Source organism: Callithrix jacchus, chromosome 1 (assembly GCF_049354715.1).
Source record: "Callithrix jacchus isolate 240 chromosome 1, calJac240_pri, whole genome shotgun sequence".
NCBI lineage: Eukaryota > Metazoa > Chordata > Mammalia > Primates > Cebidae > Callithrix > Callithrix jacchus.
This window is the reverse complement of record NC_133502.1, coordinates 8026769-8053829: the sequence shown is the minus strand read 5'-3', so window position 1 is coordinate 8053829 and position 27061 is coordinate 8026769. Positions and strand designations below refer to the sequence as shown.

Here is a 27061-nt window from a genome sequence, read left to right as displayed (position 1 = left end):
TATTTAAAAAAAAAATAAAATTGTATTCTCCTATGTTTGAAAATAGATGTCTGTCACTGATGTTTTAAATTACACTATCATGAAATGAATGAAATAATTTGTGCCGTCATCTCTTAAAACTAAAGTGACATTTAATTTATTAAAAACCCAGGAAAACACTGAAAATTTTATTTCAGCTACAGATATTTGAAACTTAAGATGCTAAATTAGTGTCATTAAAAGTTAACTTAGTTTCCAACTACAGTGAAATAAGCACATTCTACCCAATTTCTCCCTTTGATTATAAGATGTGGAGACAATATATATAGCTTCTATCAGAGGACTCTGAAAGGTAGATAAAGCAGGTAGACTGGCTAGGGAACACAGGACCTGAGGAATGACTCAGCAGTGAATTCTCTGATGTTTTCTGTTGTTTTGTTTGATTTTTTGGCTTCTATATCCTAGCTGGGACTTTAAGTAAACCTAATCCCTAGAACTCTGAATGGGTGTAGTTAGAAAAAAAATCAGAAAATCAGATGAAAAAATTATCATTAAAATCTTCCCATTTGGGGTAAATGACTTAGATTTAAAAATCTAAAAATCTGAGAAATAAAAAGTGAACTCTAACCCATATAAACTGGAAAATAATCACGGTCAAACACATGAGTGTCAAACCACTAGAAACAAAGATAAAGAAAGAAATCATGGAAGTTGCAAATGGTGGTGAGAAGAACAAATGTGTCCCCAAAAGAGTACACATTGGACACCTAATCCCCAAGGTAACAGTGTTGGGAGGTGGGAGCTAGTGAGTGGCAATTACACCATGAGAGGTTAATGCTATTGTTAAGGGAGTGTGTTTGTTATTACAGGGGTGGACTTTTATAAAACAGCAAGTTCATTCCCCTCTTGCTTTGTCTTTTGCCTTCTCTTTGCCCTTTTACCTTCACCTTTGGGATGATGCAGTAAGGAGGTCTTTCTGGCTCCTTGATCTTGAATTTCTCACCCTCCAAAACCATAAGCCAATACATTTCAGTTCACTGCAAATTACCTAGTCTGAGGTATTCTCTAATAGTGCACAAAATGGACTAGGACAAAATTGGTACTGAAGAAGTGGGGCGCTGCTGTAACAAATGCCTGAAAATATGGAAGCAACTTTGGAATTGCATAATGGGCAGAGGCTGAAAGAGCTTGGAGAAGCAGACTAGAAAAAGCCTGTATTTCCACGAATGAGACACTAATGGAGGAGACTCTGGTGAGAGGTTAAATGAGAACAGCTGTCTGGGAATTATGAATCATCTTAGAGATTATTTAAGTCATGTGATCAGAGCATTAGTAGAAATATGGACAGGAAAGGCCATTCCAAAAAGGTCTTAGACATAAATATGGAAAATCTCATGGGAAAATGTAGTGAAGAAAGACCATTTTTGTTAAAAAGTGGCAAATAATTTGGCAGAATAGTGTTCATGCCCAAAGGCTTTATGAAAGGCAGAATTAAGAGTGATGAACTAGACTATCTGGAGAAAGAAATTTCTAAGCAAAATATTGAAGCAGCTGTGTGGCTTCTTTTAACTACATAGAGTAAAAAGTAAAATGTGAGAGTTAAATGAGAGACGGAATTTATAAATTAAAAGGGAAGCAATTCAGAAAACTGTCATCCTGGCCATATAAAAAATTGTAAAACCGTGTTTGATAGAATACTAAGGTTATGGCCAAGCATCTGTTTGCTAAAGAGATTCATATGGATGGAAGGAAGTCATGTTCTATTCTTCAAGACAATGGGAGAATGACACCAAAGGCATTTCAGAAAATTTCCCGGCAAAGTAGGCTCTTGAGGGCAAGGTTTCCAGAAAGGTGCTCATGGGCCCTCATGACTCATGCCTTAAACTGACTCAAAACTCTGCTGTCTACATTCCTGTGCAGACTTGGCATGGGAATGCAATGGAATTGCAACACACACACACACACACACACACCACCCACCCCAAACATATACAAGACCATAAAAAACATTTCGATAATTTTGAAAGAACTTTAATCCTGTAGAGCATATTATATGAACATGTTGTTATTGAGGTTTAGTAACAAAAGAAAATCCATATTCTTGGAACTTATCCTATAGACTTCTCAGTTTTATAGAAAAAAATTAGGAAAAAAAAAAACTAGACAAGAACAACACAGGCTAAACTTAGCCCCTCCCATTGTTACCAGAAGGTCTTGACTATGAGCCTTCCAGGTTCTTCGGGTTTTAAACAAATTGGACAAAACACACAAGCAAAGCTCACCTTGCTTCATTCTTTCATTGCTTTGCTTGTGTGAGTGTGTATGTGTGCACACCTGTTGCAAATCTATTGCAAACCCAAAAACTAATGAAAACCACAGTTCAGGCATAGTTTGCGGAAATGCCTTAAGGCAAAATACTGTAGTAAAAGCAGGGCATGTCTCTATTTTGCCTATGTCCAGTCTCTATTTCGTTGCATTGGTTCTACTCTTCAGGTGGTTCACAGTAGTCTTTAAAATATAATTTTAGAAATTGTATAGCCATGTTCCTAACATCTTGTTTCATTTATTAATTTTCTTGTTATTAGTATATTTACTCTCTCCTGAGCTGACCTGAGCTGATAATCTAAAGTTAAGACTAGCATACAAAAGGGAATATTGTAGGATTGATAGTACTTTTAAATATAATAGCCTGAGATTAAACAAAATTTTATTTTTCTTTGATTTTTAAAATTTTATTTTTAAATGACAAATAATTGTGTATGTTTATGAGATATATGTTTTATGTATATTTACAACGTGAATTTAATCAATCTGAGTAACAAACACACCATTCCAAATACTTTTGAATGAGGAATTTTGAAACATACAATTCATTATTATTGATTACTGTCACTACTCTGTGAAATTATCACAGCAATTCCTATCCCTATCAATGAATGAATTATTTTCCATTTCCAGATAAAAACTCAGTTGCTAGTTACTTAAAGGCTTGAGCCTTTAAAGATTTTTACAAGTGATGTGTCTGATAATACAAGGAATCATTTTCAGATGACTTTAAGGCAAAATTGATTCTTCAGGTACAAGGGAAAAATTGAACATGTTGGGTGAATAATTAGTCCCCATTTATGAATGGGAATCATAAATATCTTTGTCAGTATAAGACAGCTAACATTTGAAGGATTATCTGACTCTGAAGCTTAGTTCCCTACCCTCCACCCCACTATATATTATACTTCCTGAAAGACAGGACAAGAAGAAATGTAAATGATCTAAGAATGGAATATGATCCTTAGAGAGCAGAATCTTTCTTCTTCAAAAGAGAATCGAGAGAGGAAAAGTGAAACAAAGAAATACTGTATTGGAGAAGGAAAACATATGTCCTATGATATTGATGTTGACCTTCCCAGCTGAGTGGGAGGTACGTTTGCAATGGTAGCATGAAGTGTGTTCCTTGCACTTAAGGATGCAGCCTCTGTGCTCCAAATAGCCCGTGTTTTCATTTAAATATGTAAATATTTAAACACTATCCAGGTGACAACTTTTATTCACATGATTTATACATGATAAATTTTTTGTTTTACTATTTTGAATTTGATAACTATATACTAATGATTTATAAATATATCAGTAACTTATTCTATAATTTAGAGTAATATTGTTTCCGGCTTTCATTTTTCTATACAATGAAGAGAGACTTTGAACTTCTCCACAGTAAGATGGCTACTCTCTCTGTCATAAAAATATAAACCTGGGTGTTCCATCTTTATAATGTATACATTATTTGGTCTGTGATTATAGCTAAAGAGTATGGAAATGGTAGGATAGAAAATAATACTGGGTTAAAAGGCAAGAATAGCTTGATTCAAGGCTTTGTATACTCAGAGAATAAACTAATAAAGCACATGATGAGAAAGAGCTCACAGGGACTAATTCCCTATTCTTTAGTCCCAATCTTTTTTGGTTTTCCTCAAGACTTTGCAAGAAGCATATTTATGTTACTTTTAACTTGAAGTTATATACTGTGTGACGTGCGTTTGAATAAAACTGGATGTATTATGATCACTTGTAAGGTAATAGGATACGGAAATCCCTGTCCGTTTCCACTGTGATGCAACTGTCTGAATTCACGACTTGTTACTCTCTAGGCTGTAATTTATTGGTATCCTCCAATCACTCTGTTCAAATGAACATATTAAGCTCAAATGCCTGGCATTGATGCTAAATATAAATATCCTTCAGTTTTTCTTGGCACCCTGGCCCAAACTCCTTCACTCTGAAAGAAAGCTAGAGAATGGCACGTCTATTTTCTTTATTATTTCAGGTCTTAACCCAACATTAATATCAATTGAATAAAATCAATTTTAACACTTCCCCAAATGTCACATTATTCAAATTGACCATGTTGTCACAAAATGTACTATCTATTAAAGCAATAAAAGTAAAACACAAATGCCCTGTGTTGACCTTTCACTGCAGAGCATCTCCACTAATAAGATTTTGGCTCTGGTTCTAGTCATAATGCACTCGTGAAATACTAGAAACCAAATATAAATCAGAGGTTATAAGGCAGCTCCAAGGTCCATGGCAGTACAAGGATCTGCAGAGAAGTACTGGAAGGAAAAGGGCAGAGAAGTTTTGCTTCTTTTTTCTCCCTCAAAGATAGGCAGGTATTTTTCTTATCTTTTTCTTTTACATTTACCACGTTAAAGCTGTAATTCTGGAAAAAATATCTTACTACAAATACTGCACATATAGCAAAACCTCAATAGGTATTTTCATTTGTATACGTATCTCACACCATTTCCAACAGTGTAACAAATGCAACGTAGAGATGCTGGTATTTACAATGAGATTGCACCTAAGATTCAGATATATCATTTAATCCTATGTTTTATCCAATCTTTAATCATTTGCTCTTTTCAATTTTTCTGTAGTTTTCATAATTATTGTTAATGCTCCTTTTGTTCTCCAAGCCTTTATTAAAATTTAACAAATGAACTATTTTTTCCAATATTTACATAAAGCACTATGTCATCAAAGGCAAAATGTGTCATGACTTAATGTCTTTTTAACATGAGAGCAGTGAAGTTTTCCTATTGACCCGTATATCATTATGCTTAATGGTATAATTAGTGGTAATTAAATATTCTCTCTCAATCATTTCTTTGAAGCTGGCAGTAATCAATTTCTACATCCTTATTTAGATGAGTAATGCACACTCTACAGAGACTGTTTTTTCCTATTAAGGTGAAAACATATTATCCTTTAAGAAATTGATCCGTTCATTACACCAATAGCTACTAATCCATTCACAGCACCAATAATTACTATATAATATTTAATTTCTTATTAAAATGTAGAAACTTGAAGAGTCTGACTTCAAATGCATTCCTGAGCTTCTGATTGCCTTGCACCATGTAACACACTACATAGAAAGCTTGTAAGATTGCATGATTCTAAATAGTTCGTCACATGAGGTTATGCTAGCAAAACTGGCAAACAAAAATTGAAAAAGAAAAAACAAAATTATTTGACAGATAACTAGTGTTCATTAGTCACTCTTCTAGTGTTTTTACTTAATATATCTTAATTCTTTCCATATAATTTTAAACATATATTATTTAATGACTTCCTAATTTTAAATAAGAAAGATGCTTACAATGTGGCGGTAATGTTCTGATGGTCAGTCACACAAATATTATTATATAAGTATTGCGGTATTAGTTTCGGATATTTCTATGATGCATAGTTCCCAGTATTACTCATTATTTCAACCATTGTAACAGCTGAACTTTGAGGTCTTCAGAACTAATTCTCTTAGGAAGCAGAATTAAACATTTAGCTTTTCATGCAAACTAAATATAAATGACTTTAAGCAGAGAACATCTAAAGTCAAGAGAGAACTAGTAGGTTTTTCAATTCTCATGCTAATTAAATCAAGTAATAAGACAGGAATAGAGATGGATGTTTTATCACTTTTTCTACCAAGAAAACATAAGAATGCCATAAACAAGTAGGAAGAGACAGAGGAAGACACACGAAAACCATGGGGGATAATAGTGACCAAACCCACCCTACTGCTTTCCTATGGCTACGGGTAAATTTTTGAAATCTTCATGGGGAGTTGCAGACATGACAAGAGGATGACAGATCAGCAGAGGCCTCGGTTCCTGGTACAGTGGGAGTGAAAACACAATGCAAAGTGAGGAGCACAGACCTGAGCAGAGGGAGCCGGGCCTGATGCGGATCTACAGAACAGTATTCTTAACTTGTGCTGCCATGACAGTACATTCATATTCCAACAGGGTATTCAAATAGGATCCTTCCTGTCTTGTTTTTGGCTGAGGAATGAAGATGAGATACACTATATTCCAAAGAGAGTCAGGTAAACTGCATTACAGTTTCCAAGAAGGGGTTTAGAAGTGAGTTAGGAAATTTATCCACATTAGATTTTTGGAGATTTGAGAGTCTCAATAGAGTTTCTGTGAGGAGCTGCTGTTATATTTTTAGACCCTCCCCATACCCAAGGTAGAAGAGTGGCCAAGAGTTATCTTTTTCTTCCAATTTCAGTTAGACAGACTTCAATTGGATATTCCAAAGAACTGAACATGAACCCCAGCCTTAGTGAATAGAGAGGATTGACTTATGTATGAAACTGAGAGAGAGAGAGAGGGAGGAATAAGCAGTTTAGTTGCTAAGGCTGCAGATTAGAGGCAAGTTGCAATAACAATGGGTTTAGCTTATTTTCCCAGAGTGTATCGGGTCTAGAACTGCATAATTATCTCTACGAGATTTGGGTCCTCCTCCTGAAACAGGTGGCAGGAGCATTTCCTTGGACTCTTTCTAAATGGGCCACTAAGAGGGGTGATAGAGCCTGAACAGCCAGAAGCTAAGGGTGCATTTCTGATCTGCAGGGTTACAGAGGCAGGAAAGCACAGTTAGTGGAATGCTGTGCCCAGGTCAAGGAAGCTTTAAGGGAGTTCTCCAAACTGATGACATCACATGTCCTCCTAAGAGCAAAACTCAGCTCCAATCACCTGCCAGGTCCAGGCAGGTTAGGAGAAGTCAAGTAAGAACATTAGTTGCCCTCACACACACTCTCCCCCTAATTCTCTATTAGTTACCAACGATTAGTAAGATGAGAAACGGGAGTCGAAGTGCAAGGCAAAGAAGGATGGGAATGGTAGGGCAGACTATCCTAAGAAATAATCAAATCTATATTTTCCTCTTAACTCATCTGAAGGAGTTTTATTATCCAAGAGTGAGGAGGAAACAGGAGCACTAGAGTTTTCAGTCAGGAGTAGGGGAGACGTTTCCTCTATAGAATACATTTTAAAGGAACACCAGGAGACAAAAATTTAGTCTTTTTTATATCTTATGCATCTTGCTTATTCAAAATATTACATAAACTACTTGTCCTTGGAGGCTACCCAGCCATAAAGAACGGAAAGGGGAAGGGAGAATAAAACTGAATATAATTAAATATTTAGTCCATAGAAAACAACTTAAAAACCAGAAGTAGATGTGGGAACTTGAAGTGACAAGTGTAAATGGTTCCTACCAACAGCAGAAACGGGAGCATAGAAACAAATTAAATTCAGCTTAAGATAGCAACGTCATATGCTCTATCTATCCAAGGTTCTGTAAACTCATCATTGCCGGAGACATATTGCCAAAATAATCAAGCAGCATTGTAATTTTATACTCCCTTAAATGGTATATGAAGATGCAAACCTCATCCCATCTCACAAGATTTCAATTTTCAATTTTTGGAATTTAATTTTTTTTTAGAGACCAGAGTGTTGCTGTATCTCCCAGGCTGGAGCGCAGTAACTCTCTTCACAGGCACGATCATAGTGCACTGCAGCCTTGAACTCGTGGCTTTCAGTGATCCTCCCGCCTCAGCCTCCCAAGCAGTTGAGACTGCTTGGACATTTCCACGTCTGGCTATTTCATCAATTTAGTGGATAAAAAAATAGGAACTCAGTTTTATTTGCTAGGAAGACACAAAATTAATTGATGTAGTGTGTGTGTCTATGTGCCTATGTATATTTAAGATGAAGGCTGTTTTAGAGTTTACCAATTACCATTAACGACATTTTTAAGATTGAATCTAGAACTATTAATTCTGTTACAATGCCCCATATTTAAAGCTAGATTATAAAAATAAGTCCCATACCTTATTATATAACCAAAGTTATAACTACATTTGTACTAGTTATAACTTAAAAAAACACCTTCCAATTTACTTTTACTTTACTGATACTAATGCATTGACTAGAATGTATTTATATATACATTTCAATGAATCTAACCATTTGACTGCACCCATATTGATAAAGCATTACAGAGGCTACATCAAATAGTAATTATAGCAAGTATTATAGTTGTAATTATTATAAGCCTAAAAAGGAATTGGGTCTTTTGCTGGGTTTCAGGATACATTTCGGCACTGGTTAGAACATGGCTGACAGGTTTTATTTAACCATCTCTGGAATTAGCCTTAGTTTTAGTGCTGTTAAGGAATACTGCCCTATTGCAAATGAATTTGCATTAGAATCTCCAAATAAATTACATTTTGTCTTCTCACCTACATGTTATGAAAAAGAAGCCTAAGCATTTAGGTATTAAAAAGTAATTCATTTTCTGCTATTATTTTTTTCCTTTTAAACTACAGTTTCTTTGATATTTTAATTCAACAAATATTTGATAGGCAATTAATGAGCAATGTAATAATAAATTGGTGAATTATAAAAAAAAGTAAAACAAATTACTTTTTAAAGAATTCTACCTTTTAAATAAAACCTTTTATTACTTCTGAGTAATTTGGTTTAATTACCAGGAAAAGGCAAGTTCACTTAGCTCATGAGTTCCGAAACTCAAATGACTCTTATCAAAACGTCCCTGTACTAGAAATTTCTCCCACTACCTGAAACGTTATAACTACCTATTAAGGGCAGAAATTTATCTGAAATCTTTCACATAAAAGAGGGCTCATATGTTTTTCTTTCAACATATGATTTAAGACATAAATAAAAGCATTATTCACAATATCTCTAAACATGTTTTTTTCATATTATACCTAAGGATGTCATATTATGAAAGCCGTACAGTTGCTTGTTTAAATAGCAAAACAGCTCCAAACAGTGTAAATATGCAGAAGGTTAAGCTCTCATTTTTTTTCTTACAGCGAGTGTGGGTATAGTCACAGCACTTAAAGAATCTATTCTGTTTTGTTTAATTAGAAGAAAAAATATCACATTTCAATCACTCAAGATTAAAAACTATGACCAGATATTGCCTAGCATATTTCCCACTTCAAATAGTTATTTGACTTTGTTTTGGTTCTTTTCAATAACTTACCTGAAGTTAAATATCTGGCTTTAGCCAAACAGAATTTTTTTTATGTTTGAGTTGTATTTTATTTTATTGGTAAAGTAAGAAAGTCACCCAAGGACAAATACTGCATGATTCTACTTATGTGAGGTATCTAAAGGAGTCCAATTCATAGAATCCAAGAGTGGATGCCAGTGGCTGGGAGGAGAGAGAAATGGGGAGTTACTGAGCATCTTTACTTACTGCTATGTGTTTTTTCTTTCTCAAGCACATTCAGTACCTATTTCCTTTCTAATATGACTTTTAAATATGTCCTTTTTAATATGACTTTTAAAAGCAAAATCACTGATAATACAAAAAAAGGGATCAAACAAAGAAAACTTAATTCCATATTTTCAAAATGATGAGGAAAAAGAAAACATACGGGAATGTCATTTTTTAATGGAAGAAGACTATATAATTCAATTCACCTCAGGAAATATTGACTAAAATGTTGCTTTTAATTGGCAAAGATTCATATTGAGCTAGGTAAATGTCTTCATATTACATCTCTTCCTTGTCAATGGAAAACCAATAGGTTAATGTTACATATATGTTACACTTTGGAAGTACAATGTGAAACAATAGCTTAAAATTATGAATAAAAAAGATGAGTAAAAAATGCTATAAAGTAAATGACAGAACTCATTGCATCCATAGTTGCACAAAGTACCAAATATTGCTAACTCCAAATGACTTCTGACAATATTCTGGGTTTGAAAATATTTGAAAACACAAATTCCTTTGAGGAACTTGGCTATGCAGTGTAACCTATTTGATTCTCATTGTTGTTGCTATATGAAAGAACATCTATCCTAGAGCAATCTTATAAATATTTGAGATCATAGAGAATACTGTATATAAAATAAGTTATATAGTTCCATATTCATGGACATTTAACTTTCAATAAAGAACACCATCTCAGAATATCATTCAGATGTCAGTAATAATACTACAAAAATATCTATATATTTATATTATATATATTTATTTTTATTACATATATATAAAGCCTTTATTACGAATATATGAAGAATTATAGGCATGGATATTGAAATATTTTAGAAAAAACTAAAATATAGTATAGTAACATCAATGTTGTTGGAACCAGTTTAGAGAGTCATTGATTTAGAATATACAGCCGTAATTATTTTCATTCTACATTATTTCAAAGTGGCTCCATAAAGGTATGCAAAGAAATTTATTGAAAGTCATTCTCTTTCTTCTAAACACTCTGTACTCATTTGTTAAAGTTAGCAAGACTGCAAAAATCCTTGGAATAGGACTGGAGACAATGTTAACAAAGATAAAAAATTGATAAGGAAAATAAGGACAAAACTGAAAGAAACAGAATCTTGTGAGTGTTCCAAATGCTTGGAAGCCAAGAGTCCCAGCTGTGTTACTACAGAAATTTATCTCTATGCTAATATTCAGAAATCTACTAAGAGAGCTAAAGAAGAAATCCAGACTAGTAGTGATTGCATAAAGAAAACATCTGCCTGAGCAACTGTGTTTATTCCTTTAAAAAGCCCAGATATCATATTTTAAATTCATATATTCTTATTAAAATTTCAAGTTTATGTTTTTAAATACTAAAGCATATATGCCATTAAAATAATACTCTTATTTTTCAAGTCTGTGTGTCTCGATACATAAATTTGGAACAAAGTTACTGCCATCTAGAACCTGAAGGAATCCATATTTTTAGGTTAGACGTTCTTTCAATGTAAGTTTGCTGACTCAAAGATAACTTCTGAATTAAGAAGAATCATATTTTGCTTTTTGTTGAGACAGAAAGCATGTTTAGCTCTTCCATGCCCCCATTCTAATTAAGTATATAATTTTTTGTGGCCCGCTTTGAGTTGTTTCACTGATATGTTATCTTCCTTAATAAGTACCCTGGTACATAATAGTCATCTTTCACATCCCTGGGGGGTTGGTTGTAAAACTCCCAAGAATAGGCCGGGCGCGGTGGCTCAAGCCTGTAATCCCAGCACTTTGGGAGGCCGAGGCGGGTGGATCACAAGAGATCGAGACCATCCTGGTCAACATGGTGAAACCCCATCTCTACTAAAATTACAAAAAATTAGCTGGGCATGGTGGTGCGTGCCTGTAATCCCAGCTACTCAGGAGGCTGAGGCAGGAGAATTGCCTGAACCCAGGAGGCGGAGGTTGCCATGAGCCGAGATCGCGCCATTGCACTCCAGCCTGGGTAACAAGAGCGAAACTCCGTCTCAAAAAAAAAAAAGACTCCCAAGAATATCAAAATTCACACATGCTCAAGTCTCTTATATAAAATAGTCCAGTATTTGCCTACAACTTACACATCTCCTGCTGTATACTTATTTTTTTATTGCATTTTAGGTTTTAGGGTACATGTGCAGAACATGCAAGACAGTTGCGTAGGTACACACATGGCAGTGTGTTTTGCTTCCTTTCTCCCCTTCACCCACATTTGGCATTTCTCCCCAGGCTATCCCTCCCCAGCTTCCCCTCCCGCTGGCCCTCCCCTTTTCCCCCCAATAGACCCCAGTGTTTAGTACTCCCCTCCCTGTGTCCATGTGTTCTCATTTTTCATCACCCGCCTATGAGTGAGAATATGCGGTGTTTCATTTTCTGTTCTTGTGTCAGTTTGCTGAGGATGATGTTCTCCAGATTCATCCATGTCCCTGCTGTATACTTTAAATCATCTGTAAATTACTTATAATAACTAATATATAAAAGTTGTTATACTGTATTTTTATTTGTAATTTTACTGTATTATTATTTTGGGTTTTTCTGTCTGATTATTTTCCATCCATGGTGATATGCTCTGGCTCTGTGTTCCATGCGAATCTCATTTTGAACTGTAATCTGAAACATAATCCCCGCTGTTGGGGGAGGGACCCCATGGGAGATGATTAGATCACAGAGGCAGTTCCCCCATGCTGTTCTCATGACACTAAGTGAGTTCTCACAGATTTCACCATTTTATAAGGGACTTTTTGCCCCCTTCACTCTGCACTCTCTCCTGCCACCATATGAAGAAGGAAGTGTTTGCTTATGCTTCTGCCATGATTGTAAGTTTTCTGAGGCTTCCCCAGCCATGCAGAACTGTGAGTCCATTAAACCTCTTTCCTTTATAAATTACCCAGTCTCGGAGATTCAGAATGTCCTTATAGCAGCATGAGAATGAACTAAAGTGTTTCTGAATCCACAGATGCAGAACTTACTGATCTAGAGGGCTGATTGTCCATAAAAATCAACAATTCTTTTCTATTTTTCCAGTACAAGTTATTCCCTTTTCTGGTCAAATAGGTGAGAAACTAATTCCAAAACTGCATTAATGTGAATCTCTACCAACTTCATTAAATGCAGAATACCTGTCATAATCCACAGATTCTTCAGAGAGGTTTCCACTAATTTTTGAGAATGTCTCACGTATTTGTTAGCAAATATAGTTATTTAATTGTGGATGCCACCAGCACTTACAAATTCTTACATTCTAAGGAGAACCTCAATTTGTTGCCATGCTCTTTGGCTTCCAGTTAGTTTAGCCAATGGGAAAACCCAACTGGATATTGAAAGAAGAGAGCAGAGTGACTTTCAATATTTTTGTTCCCCTGGTTTACTCTGTATGACTTTTTCTTGGGTTGATCGTGGCACTTGACTACCTTCCAGGCAGCTTAGCTATACTGAACTGTTTCTTCCTCCATCTCTGTCTCCCCTCGTCCATTCAAGCTTAGGGGTGGAACCAGCAGGGCTTGGGTTCCTTGCCCTTGCTCTGAGTTCCTACAGAGCACTTGGTGGTTCCTTGACACTCTGCACACATTCCAGTCCTCATCTTGTAACAAATCTTTGAACTCTCCTAATTTATTCCTGTTGGGACCCTAACTAATAATATTTTAATCTTGGTCTCTCTTGAATTAAATTCATTAATTTTTCCTAAAATATTTTCCTTCTTTTTATTTCTACAGCTCTGTTAATAGTAATATCTTTCATGTCATGTTATTCAACTTTCATGACAAAACTATTATTCATTTACTTAGAGTATTTTAATTAAAATCCACCTGATGTACATACTTCCATTTAATCTGACAACAACAGTCATGACTTCTATTGCACACACGAAGAGATCCGCTTTGCAATGTCATGGCTGCCACCATCCAGAATGCTATCTCGGCACTGGTGCATTTGGTCTCCACTACACACAGGTAACTACTCTTTCCTTATCTGTGTGACTAACTGCTAATTTATTTTCAGTCTATCTCTGTAGTGGGTCACCTATCTTTTTGCGGGGGAGCTCCTGTTATTTCTACCTATACACCATTTAAATAAAGTCCCAGAGAGATCTCTCACCAGTCATTTCTAGTGCTAATCACTCATGCCAGTTTATGAGATCTCATATTTGTGTAAGGTCCAAACTCTTCTGAGACTTCCCTTCCCTCATTAATATCTTTCCCAGTCCACAGTTGTCTAGTCTGGTTAAAACCCTCACTATTCTCTTTGTTACTTCCTGCATTTCAGTCCACATAAATTACTACAAGACAAGTGTACCTGATTTTTACTATTCACCTTACTCATATCTTCTCCTATATGGAGAAATTCTAAGTTTTTAGAAACTAGCCAAATACACTCCATCTTAACAGGCCCAATTGAAATATCACAATAGTTTATTTGGACAGAAATAAATCCCTTTGCACTGTAAACTTCCATAGCAGTTCCACTTTCTGCCATTCTCCTTGTCACACTGCGCTTCTACTCTGATTGCTTCTGTATGTATTTTTTGCCCATTCTATATGTTAGACCTTTAAGCTAAAGGAGTATGTCTTATGCATGGTTGCAGCATTCAGGTAGTCACTAACTCCTTACTGACAGAAAGAATGAGGCTCAGAGGAAATGACATTCACAATTGTTTTTAGGAGTGTTAACTCAGCAACTTATTAACAGCAATGTTCCAACTTTTTGATTGCTGTTTTTAACTGTGCATTACCACATCCTACTTTCCATTTTTAAAAATATCTGAGGTAGATTATATAACTTTCTGGTAACTTTCAGCAGTTAAAATATAATCCCAAGTAACTGTTTTTATAGAATTATAATTTTTGTCTAAGAAATGTTAAAAGTATAAGCCTAGATATGTAAAACACGTCTATAAGATGTATTTTTACTCTATTACATTCTTACTCCAAGAATGAAGTCATCACTTTGCAGTTTCAACTGAGGTAATTTTAAGTGAAAAAACACAAAACACAAAAAAGTATTTTTCTAGTTTCATATTAATGCTGCAAAATTTCGTATTTAACACAATAAGTCTATAATAAAATTTCATCGCAACCACACAGGGAGCTTCCTTCTCATTTGTCTTTGCATTTATTACTTTCAGTTAATAAATGAGTTACGCATAGCTTATCTAGATATCAGTTAACCAAAAATATCCACTGTTTATCCAAACATCAATCTCTTTGCTTTACGAATAAAAAGTAACATACTCTTCAAAAGTGTAAGTCTTCTTTTTCAGTTTTATTCTCTGGAAAAAGTACATGCCATACTGTCACAGGGGCCAGTCATGTGTCACTAATGCTTTCTCACTCTTGAGTGCTATCTCAATTCAATGTTGCTTAATGTTTCAAGTTACTTAAGCTCTATCCTTTCTCAGATACTTTATCTCTTCAGATGAGACATAACATTAAAAAATATAACCACACTGAAGAGATTATTTTGCCTTTTGACTGCATAAACTAAGTTTGAGATAATTACATTAGTGTTTGATGTTCTCTCTGCATCTAACTACATTTATCCTTGCTCTGTGTTATTGGATAACACTGTGCTATAGATGGGCACCAGCTTCCTCTAGATCACACGTGATTTCAAAATGAGCCTGAATAAATAGACCCATTTGAGGCTATTAGGAATGGTCACCTAAAAGGCTATGGTTAAACACATTTCCCTAAGTTCTTTCAGCAGAGCTTCCCAAAAATCTGGCTTTATTCTTCCCATCTCACTAACACACAGTTTAAAAGGAAACAGACATTGTCATCAGGGTCTTGCACACACTAGGCACTGTGCTATGATACTACACACATTGCTTTCTTCTCATTCCTTCAAAAAAGCTAATTTTATAACAGAAGTTCAAAGTAGTTAGCTCGTTCCCATGATCGTATAGGGAGGAAGTCGATGGGGTGGGATTCTAAAGACCATTCTTTTTTTTTTAATTTTTTATTTGATTATAGGTTTTGGGGTACATGAACAGAGCATGCAAGACAGTTGCGTAGGTACACACATGGCAGTGTGCTTTGCTTTTCTTCTCCCCTTCACCCACATTTGGCATTTCTCCCCAGGCTATCCCTCCCCACCTCCCCCTCCCACTGGCCCTCCCCTTTTCCCCCCAATAGACCCCGCTGTTTAGTACTCCCCTCTCTGTGTCCATGTGTTCTCATTTTTCATCACCCGCCTATGAGTGAGAATATGCGGTGTTTCATTTTCTGTTCTTGTGTCAGTTTGCTGAGGATGATGTTCTCCAGATTCATCCATGTCCCTACAAACGACACGAACTCATCATTTCTGATTGCTGCATAATATTCCATGGTGTATATGTGCCACATTTTTCCAATCCAGTCTATTATCCCATTACTGGGTATATATCCAAAAGACTATAAATCGTTCTACTATAAGGACACATGTACAAGACCATTCTTTAGAATCATACCTCAGGCTGCACCCGAAGGATAATCCAGACATTGAGTGAAGACAGCTCCCACCAACCCCAGCATCTCCTCAGATATATGCAGTGATGCGCTGGTGAATAAGCCCAAAGAAGCTTTCATTTGTAGCATTTAGAGATTTATATAGAAGTCACCTTACACCGGAATTTTTTCCCACCGCAAAACTCAGCCTAACACATTTACGGTACCATCCCCAATAACTTCATGAACTCTAACAGTTCTGTTTTAAACACCCACTCTTTGATATGCCATATCCTCTATGTCCAGCCTGTTGACTTCGGTATTCTCCATTTGTTCATCATCTATCCCACCCTTAACTGCTTCCCCAGCTTTACTTCCCTATATATCAAGGTTTTCTGGAGCTTTATGTGGGATTGCAATTTAATTGATACTTTGTGGAAGTGTATTTAAGCATACCGTGCATGAATAACAAAGAAAATAAGAGATCAGGGCCTATGTAGAATCCTAAACATACGTTTTAAACTTTGAAGGCATTCTGTATTTTCTGGATTTAAGTTATTTTAACTTGGATTTCTGATCCAATGCCCATTTTTTGGAACAGATTTATTTCATTTTCATACATGCTGTATAAACATCCTTTTTTTTTCAATCAATAAAAATGACCTGCCATATGCCATCATAAAGCTTGTCAGGCTTTATTTTTATTAGTTTACATTACATCCTCACTTAGTGGGATCCGGAAAAGCCTGAAAATCCAATTATATCAGTTAGCGAAAACTAGTTTTTAGATGCATTATTTTAACAGATTTTATGCATTCCAGTTATAGTTTTTTATAAACAAGGAGAAATAATGATTTTCATGTATCAAAGATAATAATCTTAAAGCAGAGAAAACCACAGCAGCTGGGGTCAAGCAAACTATTCCTGATGAGTGTCTCCACCAAATGGTCCACAACTTTGAAGAGTTATTCTTTGCCGGAGTGTTTTTAAATCACAGCTTCACCGTACACATAAAGAAGGGTAAGGCATACATGAACTCTGATCAGCTCAAACACATGGTGGAGAGAGCACTGTATGCTTGAGGACCTTTATGCACCACATTCATTGACAGCTGTCAGCTGTGAGCGTAATTATAAGGTTTCATTATAGGGTTTCATTCAAACCAATCTTCATTTATTTGAAGGCTAATATTAAAATGGGCATGTGGCAGTTGCATGTATTATGAGCAAAACTCTGCCTAAAACCATACCTATGACCCTAAACACTCAGCCATACACCTTAAAAGCCATACACATCTGTTGTGTACACACGTGTATTCACACACACACAGAAGCCTTAAACTGCCTTTATCCTCTTAAGTTTTTGTGGCTGAGCATATATCAGTGAACTGCTATAAAGTAAGTCTTTATGGCACTGTATCACAATTCATAATCTGATTACCACTTGTGAGATGAACAAAAATAGAAAGTATTCATAAAAATGACTGCAGAAGTATTTATTATCCATTGATCTTTGTTACTGTATATTTATAACTGAGTTATATTGATCATTTGTATAAAGTATGCAATTACATACAATATAATTTGTGAAAGAAATATATTTATCATGTATGACAACTACCAGAAGAGTCACTGTACTGAAAACTCAGAGAGATAAATGGATAACACTTACATATGCAAAGTTTCCACTACACGTGTCATTAATTTCTATAGTTCCTAGATAATTCTTTCAGGTAGAATAAGATGTCGACGAAACAGAGGTAATTAAACAACCAACACAAATTCCCGAACTGCCTGCTCTACACTCTCTACTCACCCTCAAATCAGCATTCCGCCATTAACTCAAATATCCTAAACCATTGCACATATCATCCATCCCCCGCCCCTGCAAAAAATTTTCAAACAGACTCAAACGGGTGCCATCTGATCATCCCCTCAATGCTAATCCATAAGAAAAGTGACAGTAGGAAAACATCAGGATAAACACATAAAGAAATTCTTAGCCAGTTCTGATGTCTGCTTATATGGACCAAGTACGATATTACATAAGAGGAGCCACACAGAAGTTTAAAGAACAGCTCTTAACTGTAGTTGGAGAGATACTGATCACAGGTACCCTCTGTTACTCACACTCCTTTATATTGGCCTCTGTAGCATCTGTTCAAAGAAAGTATCATATTTACCAAAATTTAGCTATCTCATGAAACTTGAAAACTTTAGGAATCCTGCCATAGAACTCCAGTGACGAGGAAGCTGTATCAGGCAGCCTTCTATTGTTTACAGTGGCAAAACTACAGTCAACAATAATTTATTGTACATTTAAAAATAACTGAAAGAGCATAATAAGACTGTTCATAATACAAAGAAAAGATAAATGCTTGAGGTGACACCCCATTTGCCCTGATGTGATTATTACGTATCATGTGCCTGTATCAAAATACCTCATGTACTCCATAAATATGTACACCTACTATGTACCCATAAAAACTAAAAAATTAATAATTTTAAAACCTGAAATACCAATAATAAAATATTTGCAGCAATAAAATAATCCTCATCTCTGCTCCCCACTTAATGAATAAACATTTCTACCAGGGAGACCACTTAAGGAAATTTACTAAATGTAAATGGCATTATTGATTATGCTTGTCAATAAACACAAGGGGAAATGATTAATAAAAAACACACAAACAAGCAAAAAAAAAAAAACCACCAACAGCAACAGTGAAACAAGAGTTCTCCTGAGTGAATCCCTGTCTCATCTCCTCACCCCGTACTCAGCAACTGCCTTATGCCTTTTGCAGGTTAGAATGCCAAAACTGAGAAATACTAATTGTTTGGTGAATTGAGAAATAATAATTGTTTAATTTTAATAAGATTTTCTAGTAAATTATTCACAGATGTGTTCTCCTTTAATCCTACTATAACCCAACATAAGAGTAGCCTTATCACCATTTCACTGATGAGAAAACTGAGATCCTAGAGGCTTAATAACATGCTGAAGGTTATGCTGTTAAAATTTAGTAAGACTAAGATTAGAAAGCAGTCCATCTGGTCCCAGAACCAAAAATTTTAACTCCAGTGGCTAGGTCCTAACTATTAGCTACAGACTTATTTCATATCTGAACTTCCACACATTGTGAGCAAATTGCCAGGAACCTAAGCTTGGTTTGTTGGTACCCCATCTTCCATTCCAGAACGCCTACGGCCAGCCCTCCTGAATCCCTCTGGCTATGGGGCTAAATATCTGTCTGTTTTTTTCCCCCGTGATCATACCTTTATTTTACATTTTGTCAGCCTGTCAAAGTACTGTACAGTATTCAACCACAGATCCCCCTCATGTCCACATCACACCCTGTGGACGTGCATAGGTTGTGCATTTGAAATATGACTTAACTTGGTCATTTGTATCTGTTTCTTCAATGTCCTGATAACTCACCTTTTCTCTCATAGTCTTATTTATCATGTTTATGTGTGCTGGTTCTTCATTTGGATTTTAATTGTGTTAATAGTAGTCTTATATATCTATAATTTCATAGAACTTATCAAAGGATAATGCATATACCTAATTCAGGTTAAAATAAGTCACATGATATGGATCAATGCTGCCTCCCCATTGTTATTATTTGGTAAGAAACTAGGCTGTTTGGAGACAGGAAATGTTCAAGTGGGTTTTAAGAGCTTTTCATTAAGAAAAACTAGTATTCTACTTTATGGTAGTTAGACATAAGATGAAACAAAAATGACATCTTTTGGTTAGAATCAACAGTATATGTCACAGACACAAAAAAATCACTCATTGGCTTGACTGCTTAAGTACTTTTGATCACCTGTGTATTACATATATTGCAACAAACAAAAGGGGCAGTGTATGTTTCATAGACTATATTACACTAAATTCTAATAAGGAATTACTATTTGCTGAATTATACTCAATCTATACTTGTTTGGTTAATAAACAAGGCAATATTAACAGCGACCTAAATAGCATGAAAAAATATATACTACTGTCCCCAAGTATAGCATATGGTGACACATTTGAACTGTAGTTCAGCTATTAAGTGATTGTTCAGTCTCAGATAAGACACTTAACTAATCCTCATCTTAATTTCCTAACAATACCCATCTCAAATAATACTTCCTTCATGGAGTTCTCATAATGAACAAATACAGTTTCAGATAGATGTCACTTGCACACGTACATATATGCATGCAGATGTTTTGTACGCTGAAAGGTATTTAACATTATTCATAACTCTGGAATGAGCCATCTTTCTTGTCTTTCCTTTCGAATTACTAGATTTTAGGAAAAAGCTAGATTTTGCACAGATGACTAAAATAACCTAGATGATATATTATAATGGTTTAGTTTTACAGGAGGTCCTGAACAAGTCTATGAACACTGCTGGTCTTTAACAATCCCACATAGGGCAACCATTGTCCTTGTGGGAGAAGCATGACCTAGCATGGCAAAAAACTGAAAGAGACATATTTCTACCACATAAGAATACCTGAGGATGGATTTTATCAGAGACATTTGGGGATTTTTGTATACATGGTTAATAAAAAGATTCAAGTTAGTGTACTAAATCTCCTATGATTAACAGCTGAGCATAGTGGCTCATGCCTGTAATTCCAGCACTTTGGGAGGCCAAGGCAGATGGATCATGAAGTCAGGAGTTCCAGACCAGCCTGGCCAATATGGTGAAATCCTGTCTCTAATGAAAATACAAAAATTAGCTGGGCATGGTGGTGCGCACCTGTAGTCCCAGCTACTTGGGAGGCTGAGGCAAAAGAATCAATTATACCCAGGAGGACAAGGTTGAGGTTGCAGTAAGCCAAGATTTCACCACTGCACTCCAGCCTAGGCACAGAACAAGACTTCGTCTCAAAAAAAAAAATAAAAAATAGGTTAACTAATTCGAAAATAAGTGTTGAAAATTACCATTAAAAAGTTGAAAAACATTACACTGTGTCTAACAGTGAAAAATTCTAACAGAACATTTGATGCATTTAAAAGAAAACCATGCTTTCATAGCCAGTGACTGGATTTCAAAACTGAAGTCTATATTGTTTGAGGTTTCTCCAGATTTTATATTTTAGTAGATTTCTTTTACATATGAAAGCTGACCCCTACCCCCTCAGCTGAAATATTAGTTGTCCTTCAGAAAGTAGTAGGAAACAAGGATGGGGTTTTTCACCACTTTCCAAGTCTTCCGGGTGTCAGTAATATCTACAGACAAGATGGTTAAAAAGACAGGGGGTGGTTTATTGATAAATAACAGAGAGATCTAGCTTTACAATCAAATTCCCAGCAAAGAACAGACAAGGACAAAGTGCTAAGATTTTCCCTCCCACCACCAAATATTTAGACAATTTCTCACCGATATGAGTAGGCATATTATTGTAATGAATAAATTCAATGTATCTATCCTTATTATTTATTCACTGAATATATTCTTATTATAAAGAAAAAGGTATTTCAGAGCTCTCTAACCAACACACCAACAGAGATAAAAATCAGATACAAAGGTCTCTAGCTTAAAGTGAGGAATGTCTTTTCAACTTGACTTTCCTAAGTTGCTACTTTGGAATAGGTAGAGTGATGTGTAGTACAAAATATTAGACTCAAAAAGAAAAGGAATTATTTCCAATTCTTGTCTCTTGCACACATTTTAGTATCTCAAAATCAATGGGTGATACGATGATTTTTTAATGATAAATTACTATAATTTTACAGCAAATGGGATCTACTTCTCACCCCCTTGTACTAAACAAGAAAATGAATAATACAATATAGGGCCCATTCTATGCATAAGAATATTCAAAAGAGAACACTAGTTAAAACAATTACCAAAAAAAATTAGAACTAAGCAAAAAATATATTCCACACAGAGATGGTAAAATAAATTTTAAGAAACAATTTTGACTACATATAACCAAAGCAACTTTAGTGAGGCTAGGATCCATCAGATTTGTGGATTTAATATGCAGTGCCAACATTATTTTGAGTGAAAATAAATAGTAAAATATATTTTCTGTTATATAATATTAAGACACTAAATCTGTGTATCTATGTTTAACTCTACAGCTATAAAAACACATATGAATTCATTATTCATATCATTTGACCCTAAAAATATTGCTTTAACTTAAATAAGTAGATATTATATCTACTTTCTCTATAAAGAACCTAAGGTTAAGACATGTTTGTTTAATTATTCATGCTTCACCACAATTATTGCCTACCACAGAGTAGGTACCACACTAGGTATTAGAAATATAATAGTGAATAAAACAGATTAAATTTTTACATTTGAGCTTATTCTTGGAAAAGTATGTGGGTGGGGAAACAATAATGTCAAGTGGGGATAAACACTAGAAATAAAAGTAAACCTGTAATCCCAGCACTTTGGGAGGCCGAGGCGGGTTGATCACGAGGTCAAGAGATCAAGACCATCCTGGTCAACATGGTGAAACCCCGCCTCTACTAAAAATACAAAAATTAACTGGGCATGGTGGTGCGTGCCTGTAGTCCCAGCTACTCGGGAGGCTGAGGTAGGAGAATTGCTTGAACCCAGGAGGCGGAGGTTGCAGTGAGCCGAGATCACGCCATTGCACTCCAGCCTGGGTAACAAGAGTGAAACTCCATCTCAAAAAAAAAAAAAAGGTAAACCATGGTATGGAGCTAGAAAGTCAGGGGACAGAATGAGGAAGCTATTTCAGATAGGGTGGTCATCGGCAGCCCTTTGATATGGTGATATCTTAACAGGGACTGCAGTAAAATGAAAGTGAAACATGCATGTACCGGAAGAGGTTAAATTCCATAAAGAGAGGACAGTAGATTCAAAGACCTTGAGGTGGAAGTAGCTGGGAGTTCTTGAAGGATGACTGTGTTTTGAGAAGAACAAGTATCCAAAAACCCTGGGAGAGTGCCTGAGAACATTTAACCTGAAGAACAAGACACAATTTTAAGTGTTTTGTTTTTTTACAATGGTACGCAATGATTAAAACATTATCCCAGCTTTAGAGGAAAAGATGTTACAGATATAAATACATTCCGTGAGTGGTTTGGGAGTACAACAATTAAATAAACAAATGCCTAAGTTCCAGAGTTCTCCGAGTAAGAACATCACTAAAGAAGGTGAAATAGAGCCGACAGGAAACATATCTTGGAGCTGGATGGACCATGGCTTTCTAACTCTCTGGAAATGTACTGGAATGTAGGGGAACACAATGGGTTCTAATACAATGTAAGATAATGACTCTAGTCTGTGGTATTTAAATATCAAAAAAAAAACTGGCCTACGTTTGCTGATACTTAGGTAGTAAATATGATGCTTCATTACACTCTCTCTCCTAATATTTTCAAATGCAGGTCAAATGTTATAACATCAAAGTACAAGTCAGCAAAATTCACTACTCTGGAAATCAGAAGTAAACATTAAATCAATGCTGGGCTATTAAAAATAAAATGTATTGCGCATACCTGGATGAGTATCTACACAAAATGTTTCCTTTACCAACTGTTAGGTAATCACTGACGAGTTTAAATCTATACTAGGTCCTGAAGTTCAAAAGTGCAACTATAAACTTTAACTCTCAGTTCTTATGAAAGTGAAGAACACCAAGGAAGCTCCCCTGCCTGGCACACTGCCATGTCCAGAGTGTACTCTTGTGTCCTCGTCTTCCCTGATCTCCACGCTCATTCTACACAGTTAATTTTGCCTTTTGAAATACATTGCTTTTCATTTCTGACTCTGTTATCCATGATCTCTCTTCTTTCTCTCTCTCATCATCTCCTCAGATTGTTTTGCTAGAATCTTCTCATTGGCCTACCCCAAATATTAGGTACCAAAAAGGGTAGGTCCTGGCTGCCATCTTTTCTTTAGCTATATTCTTTATACACACAGATCAATTCTCGAGGTTTTAAAACTTATCTGTAGACAACCCAATTTATATCTGTAACTCAGACCTCTTCCATTAATTCCAGGCTCTTGCATCTTTCTGCTCTATTACAACTAAAATTTAATTCAATGAAAATATTTTTGTAAAATATATCTTAATTTCCTATCACACCTATTATTTCTACATTTCAACAAATGACAGTATCATTCACAAAACTAATCAAACTAAAACTGTGGAGTAACTTTTGATTCCTCTTTCCTCCCCCAGCTGTAAATCCATTCCATCAATCCCATAATATTAACCTTTAAGACACGTCTCAGATCTAGTTATTTTTCAGTTTCCATTGACAACAACGTAGCCCAAGCCATGCTCACACCTCTGTCCTAGGCTATTTCAATAGGCTCCTAATTGGTCTTGCTATTTCTACTCTGGCTTCTCTTTAATCTACTTCTTGAAAATAGAAAATTTTCTGCAGATCACTTATACTGCATCAGGAAGATTTCACTTGAATTTACAACTGGGTTTTAGGGAAGTGGATCACCTGACAGATACGAAGCCTTAAAGTGATTCAAACAGAAGGGAAAGCATTCAAAAGTCAACATTAGCACAAAACATATAGCTGTGAAATGTCTGTGAGACATGTTTTGAGTTGCAACAGAAATTAAAATGAATTATGTGTAATAGTAAGTCAAATTCAGTCTCAAATAAATATGGGCTGGTAGAGAGGATCATTTCCAAAATAAGGCTTAAAATCGGAGCGAAAGGAAAATTCAAGTTTTAATATAACTACAAACAATGACTGAGAGAAAACTATCAGTCAAGATTTTGAAATGAAACAGGACTGAGTGCAGCATGTACTGAATTTTTAATTTAAATAATTAAATTACTTGGGAATAGTATTGAATAGAATGTACACTTGTAAGAAATTAGACACATAAAATCCTATACCTTTAATATTTCCTTCTTTTAGATTGCTGGCTATTTATAAGGACATTGAAGTAACAACTCATCGTATAAAGACCCTAACGCTTTAATAAAATGCCTAGTATTTGGAGCTATTCTGTGTAACACGAAAATAATAATTTATAATTTTTGTGACTGATGCATGGTTTTGTCTCCCAGGTATGCAGTACTAATGAATTTTCTGAATGATACCTGACATGACTGAAAAGAGATCAACAATGATTTCAGTGGGACTAGTATAGGTTTGTCATGACATTTTATATAACTTTTTTTTTTAATTTTGGGGGTTACATAGTAGCTGGATAGCTTTTGGTATATGAAAATGAATCTTTAAATTTATTTCAAACATGAAGAGATTAAAAAGTGAAGAAAATCTTTCTATAGGTAGTAAGAAAGAACTGTTAAAAAAACAGGATCAGGCTGGGCACGGTGGTTCATGCCTGTAATCCCAGCACTTTGGGAGGCCGAGGCAGGCAGATCACAAGGTCAAGAGATCGAGACCATCCTGGCCAACATGGTAAAACCCTGTCTCTACTAAAAAAAAAAATACAAAAATTAGCTGAGCATGGTGGCACATGCCTGTAGTCCCAGCCACTTGGGAGACTGAGGCAAGAGAATTGCTCGAACCCAAGAGGTGGAGGTTGCAGTGAGCCAAGATAGCGCCACTGCACTCCAGCCTGGCGCCTGGTGACAGAGTGAGACTCTGTCTCTTAAAAAAAAAACAAACAAAAATATAGGATCAGTACAAAACAGAAAACATAAGTTCACTACATTAAGAATAAAATTCTGAACATTCACATTCAGAGACAAACGCATGTCAAAATGGTCTACAAGTAGGGTTGTTGAGGCTAATGCGGTCATTTAAATTCAATTAGATTCTCTCTTAAGGGCAACTGAGCTTAATGTCACTGGTAATAGGAAAGAAGGCTTGGCGAACTGCATACATTTCCTTTTTTTGTTTTGTTTTTTTTTGCTTATTTTGGAGACAGAGTCTTGCTGATTCCCTAGGCTGGAGTGCAGTGGTGCGATTTTGGCTCCGCCTCCCAGGTTCAAGCTATTCTCAAGACTCACCCTTCAGAGTAGCTGGGATTACAGCCTCCTGCCACCATGCCCAGCTAATTTTTGTATTTTTAGTAGAGATGGGGTTTTGTCATATTGGCCAGGCTGGTCTTGAACTCCAGATCTCAAGTGATCTGGCCACCTCAGCCTCCCTTAGTGCTAGGATTACAGGCATGAGCCACCACTCCTGGTCCCTGAATAAATACTTTTCTACTTTTTTTTCTTTGGCTACAATAGCTTCTGCAGTTACCGCATTTGAATTCACCGAGCATTCGTTGCCAAAAGGAAATTTCTTTTTAGGAGCTAGTATATGAGCCACAGAAACTGTACACTGAAACTCAATAGGGTACTTGCCTAAGAATATTTTCAAGTCAATTTTTAAATCCTTTCTACTTTTAGATGAAAATAGAGAGTAGCTACCTCAAAGACATATGCATTTTCCATTGAAAGGAGGCAATATCAAAACTCACTTGTAAGTTATTCTCTATTTTCAGAATATAAAATGACATTTCAAGGCTTTCACTCAAGTTGCCGTAGTCATAGCCAGTCCTTCAGAAATAAAAGCGTGTAATGATTTTCAAATGATGTTCCAAAAAAGGGGTGTAGTATTCCATTTTTTTTTAACCCATGACGCATTTCAACAACCTATGCCCTTCTATTTCTTGAACTAACATTACTGTCAACTGCTAAAACTCTGAAATCTCAGACTCTAATTGCCAAGTATTTGAGCATAAAATTTTACCCTTCTAGGCTTATCATGAAAATAATATTACATCTCAAATTTGCTGAAACCTCTATTCTCCTGAAGAGTTCCCTGTTCTTCCATTTTTTCCCTTCTCTCCCCTTGACTTCTTTCCATTGTATTTTACATAAAAAGCCTTTGTCTTCAACTACTTATTTCTTAGCGTGCAAACACTTTTTACCCCCAAAGACTTAAGTTCATCTTTTGTTTCTACATCAATAATTCTGCAATGCAATCAAATTTGGGGAAAGAATTTTTAAAGATGGTTCTTAAACCAGATATTTGTTATTTGGGGCCATGTTTAAGTGAGAGAGAGTGAATATTTCTCTAAAGTATAATGTAATAAACTTGCTTCTTGGAAAAGATGTATA

At 35.6% G+C, this 27061-nt stretch overlaps 1 protein-coding gene across 4 annotated transcripts in view; it reads right to left on the bottom strand.

Moving 5' to 3' along the window:
* Positions 1–27061, bottom strand: part of GPC5 (glypican 5) — a 1444351-nt gene that overhangs the window by 577259 nt on the left and 840031 nt on the right. The window contains exon 9 of one of the 4 annotated variants that reach the window (XM_054241627.2): positions 13296–15871. The exons of the other annotated variants lie outside the window; for them this stretch is intronic. Within the exon in view, the coding sequence (XP_054097602.1) occupies positions 15780–15871 (92 nt within the window). The 3' untranslated portion in view covers positions 13296–15779. Of the gene's footprint in view, positions 1–13295; positions 15872–27061 lie in introns of those variants that run through there. 4 annotated transcript variants of the gene reach the window in all.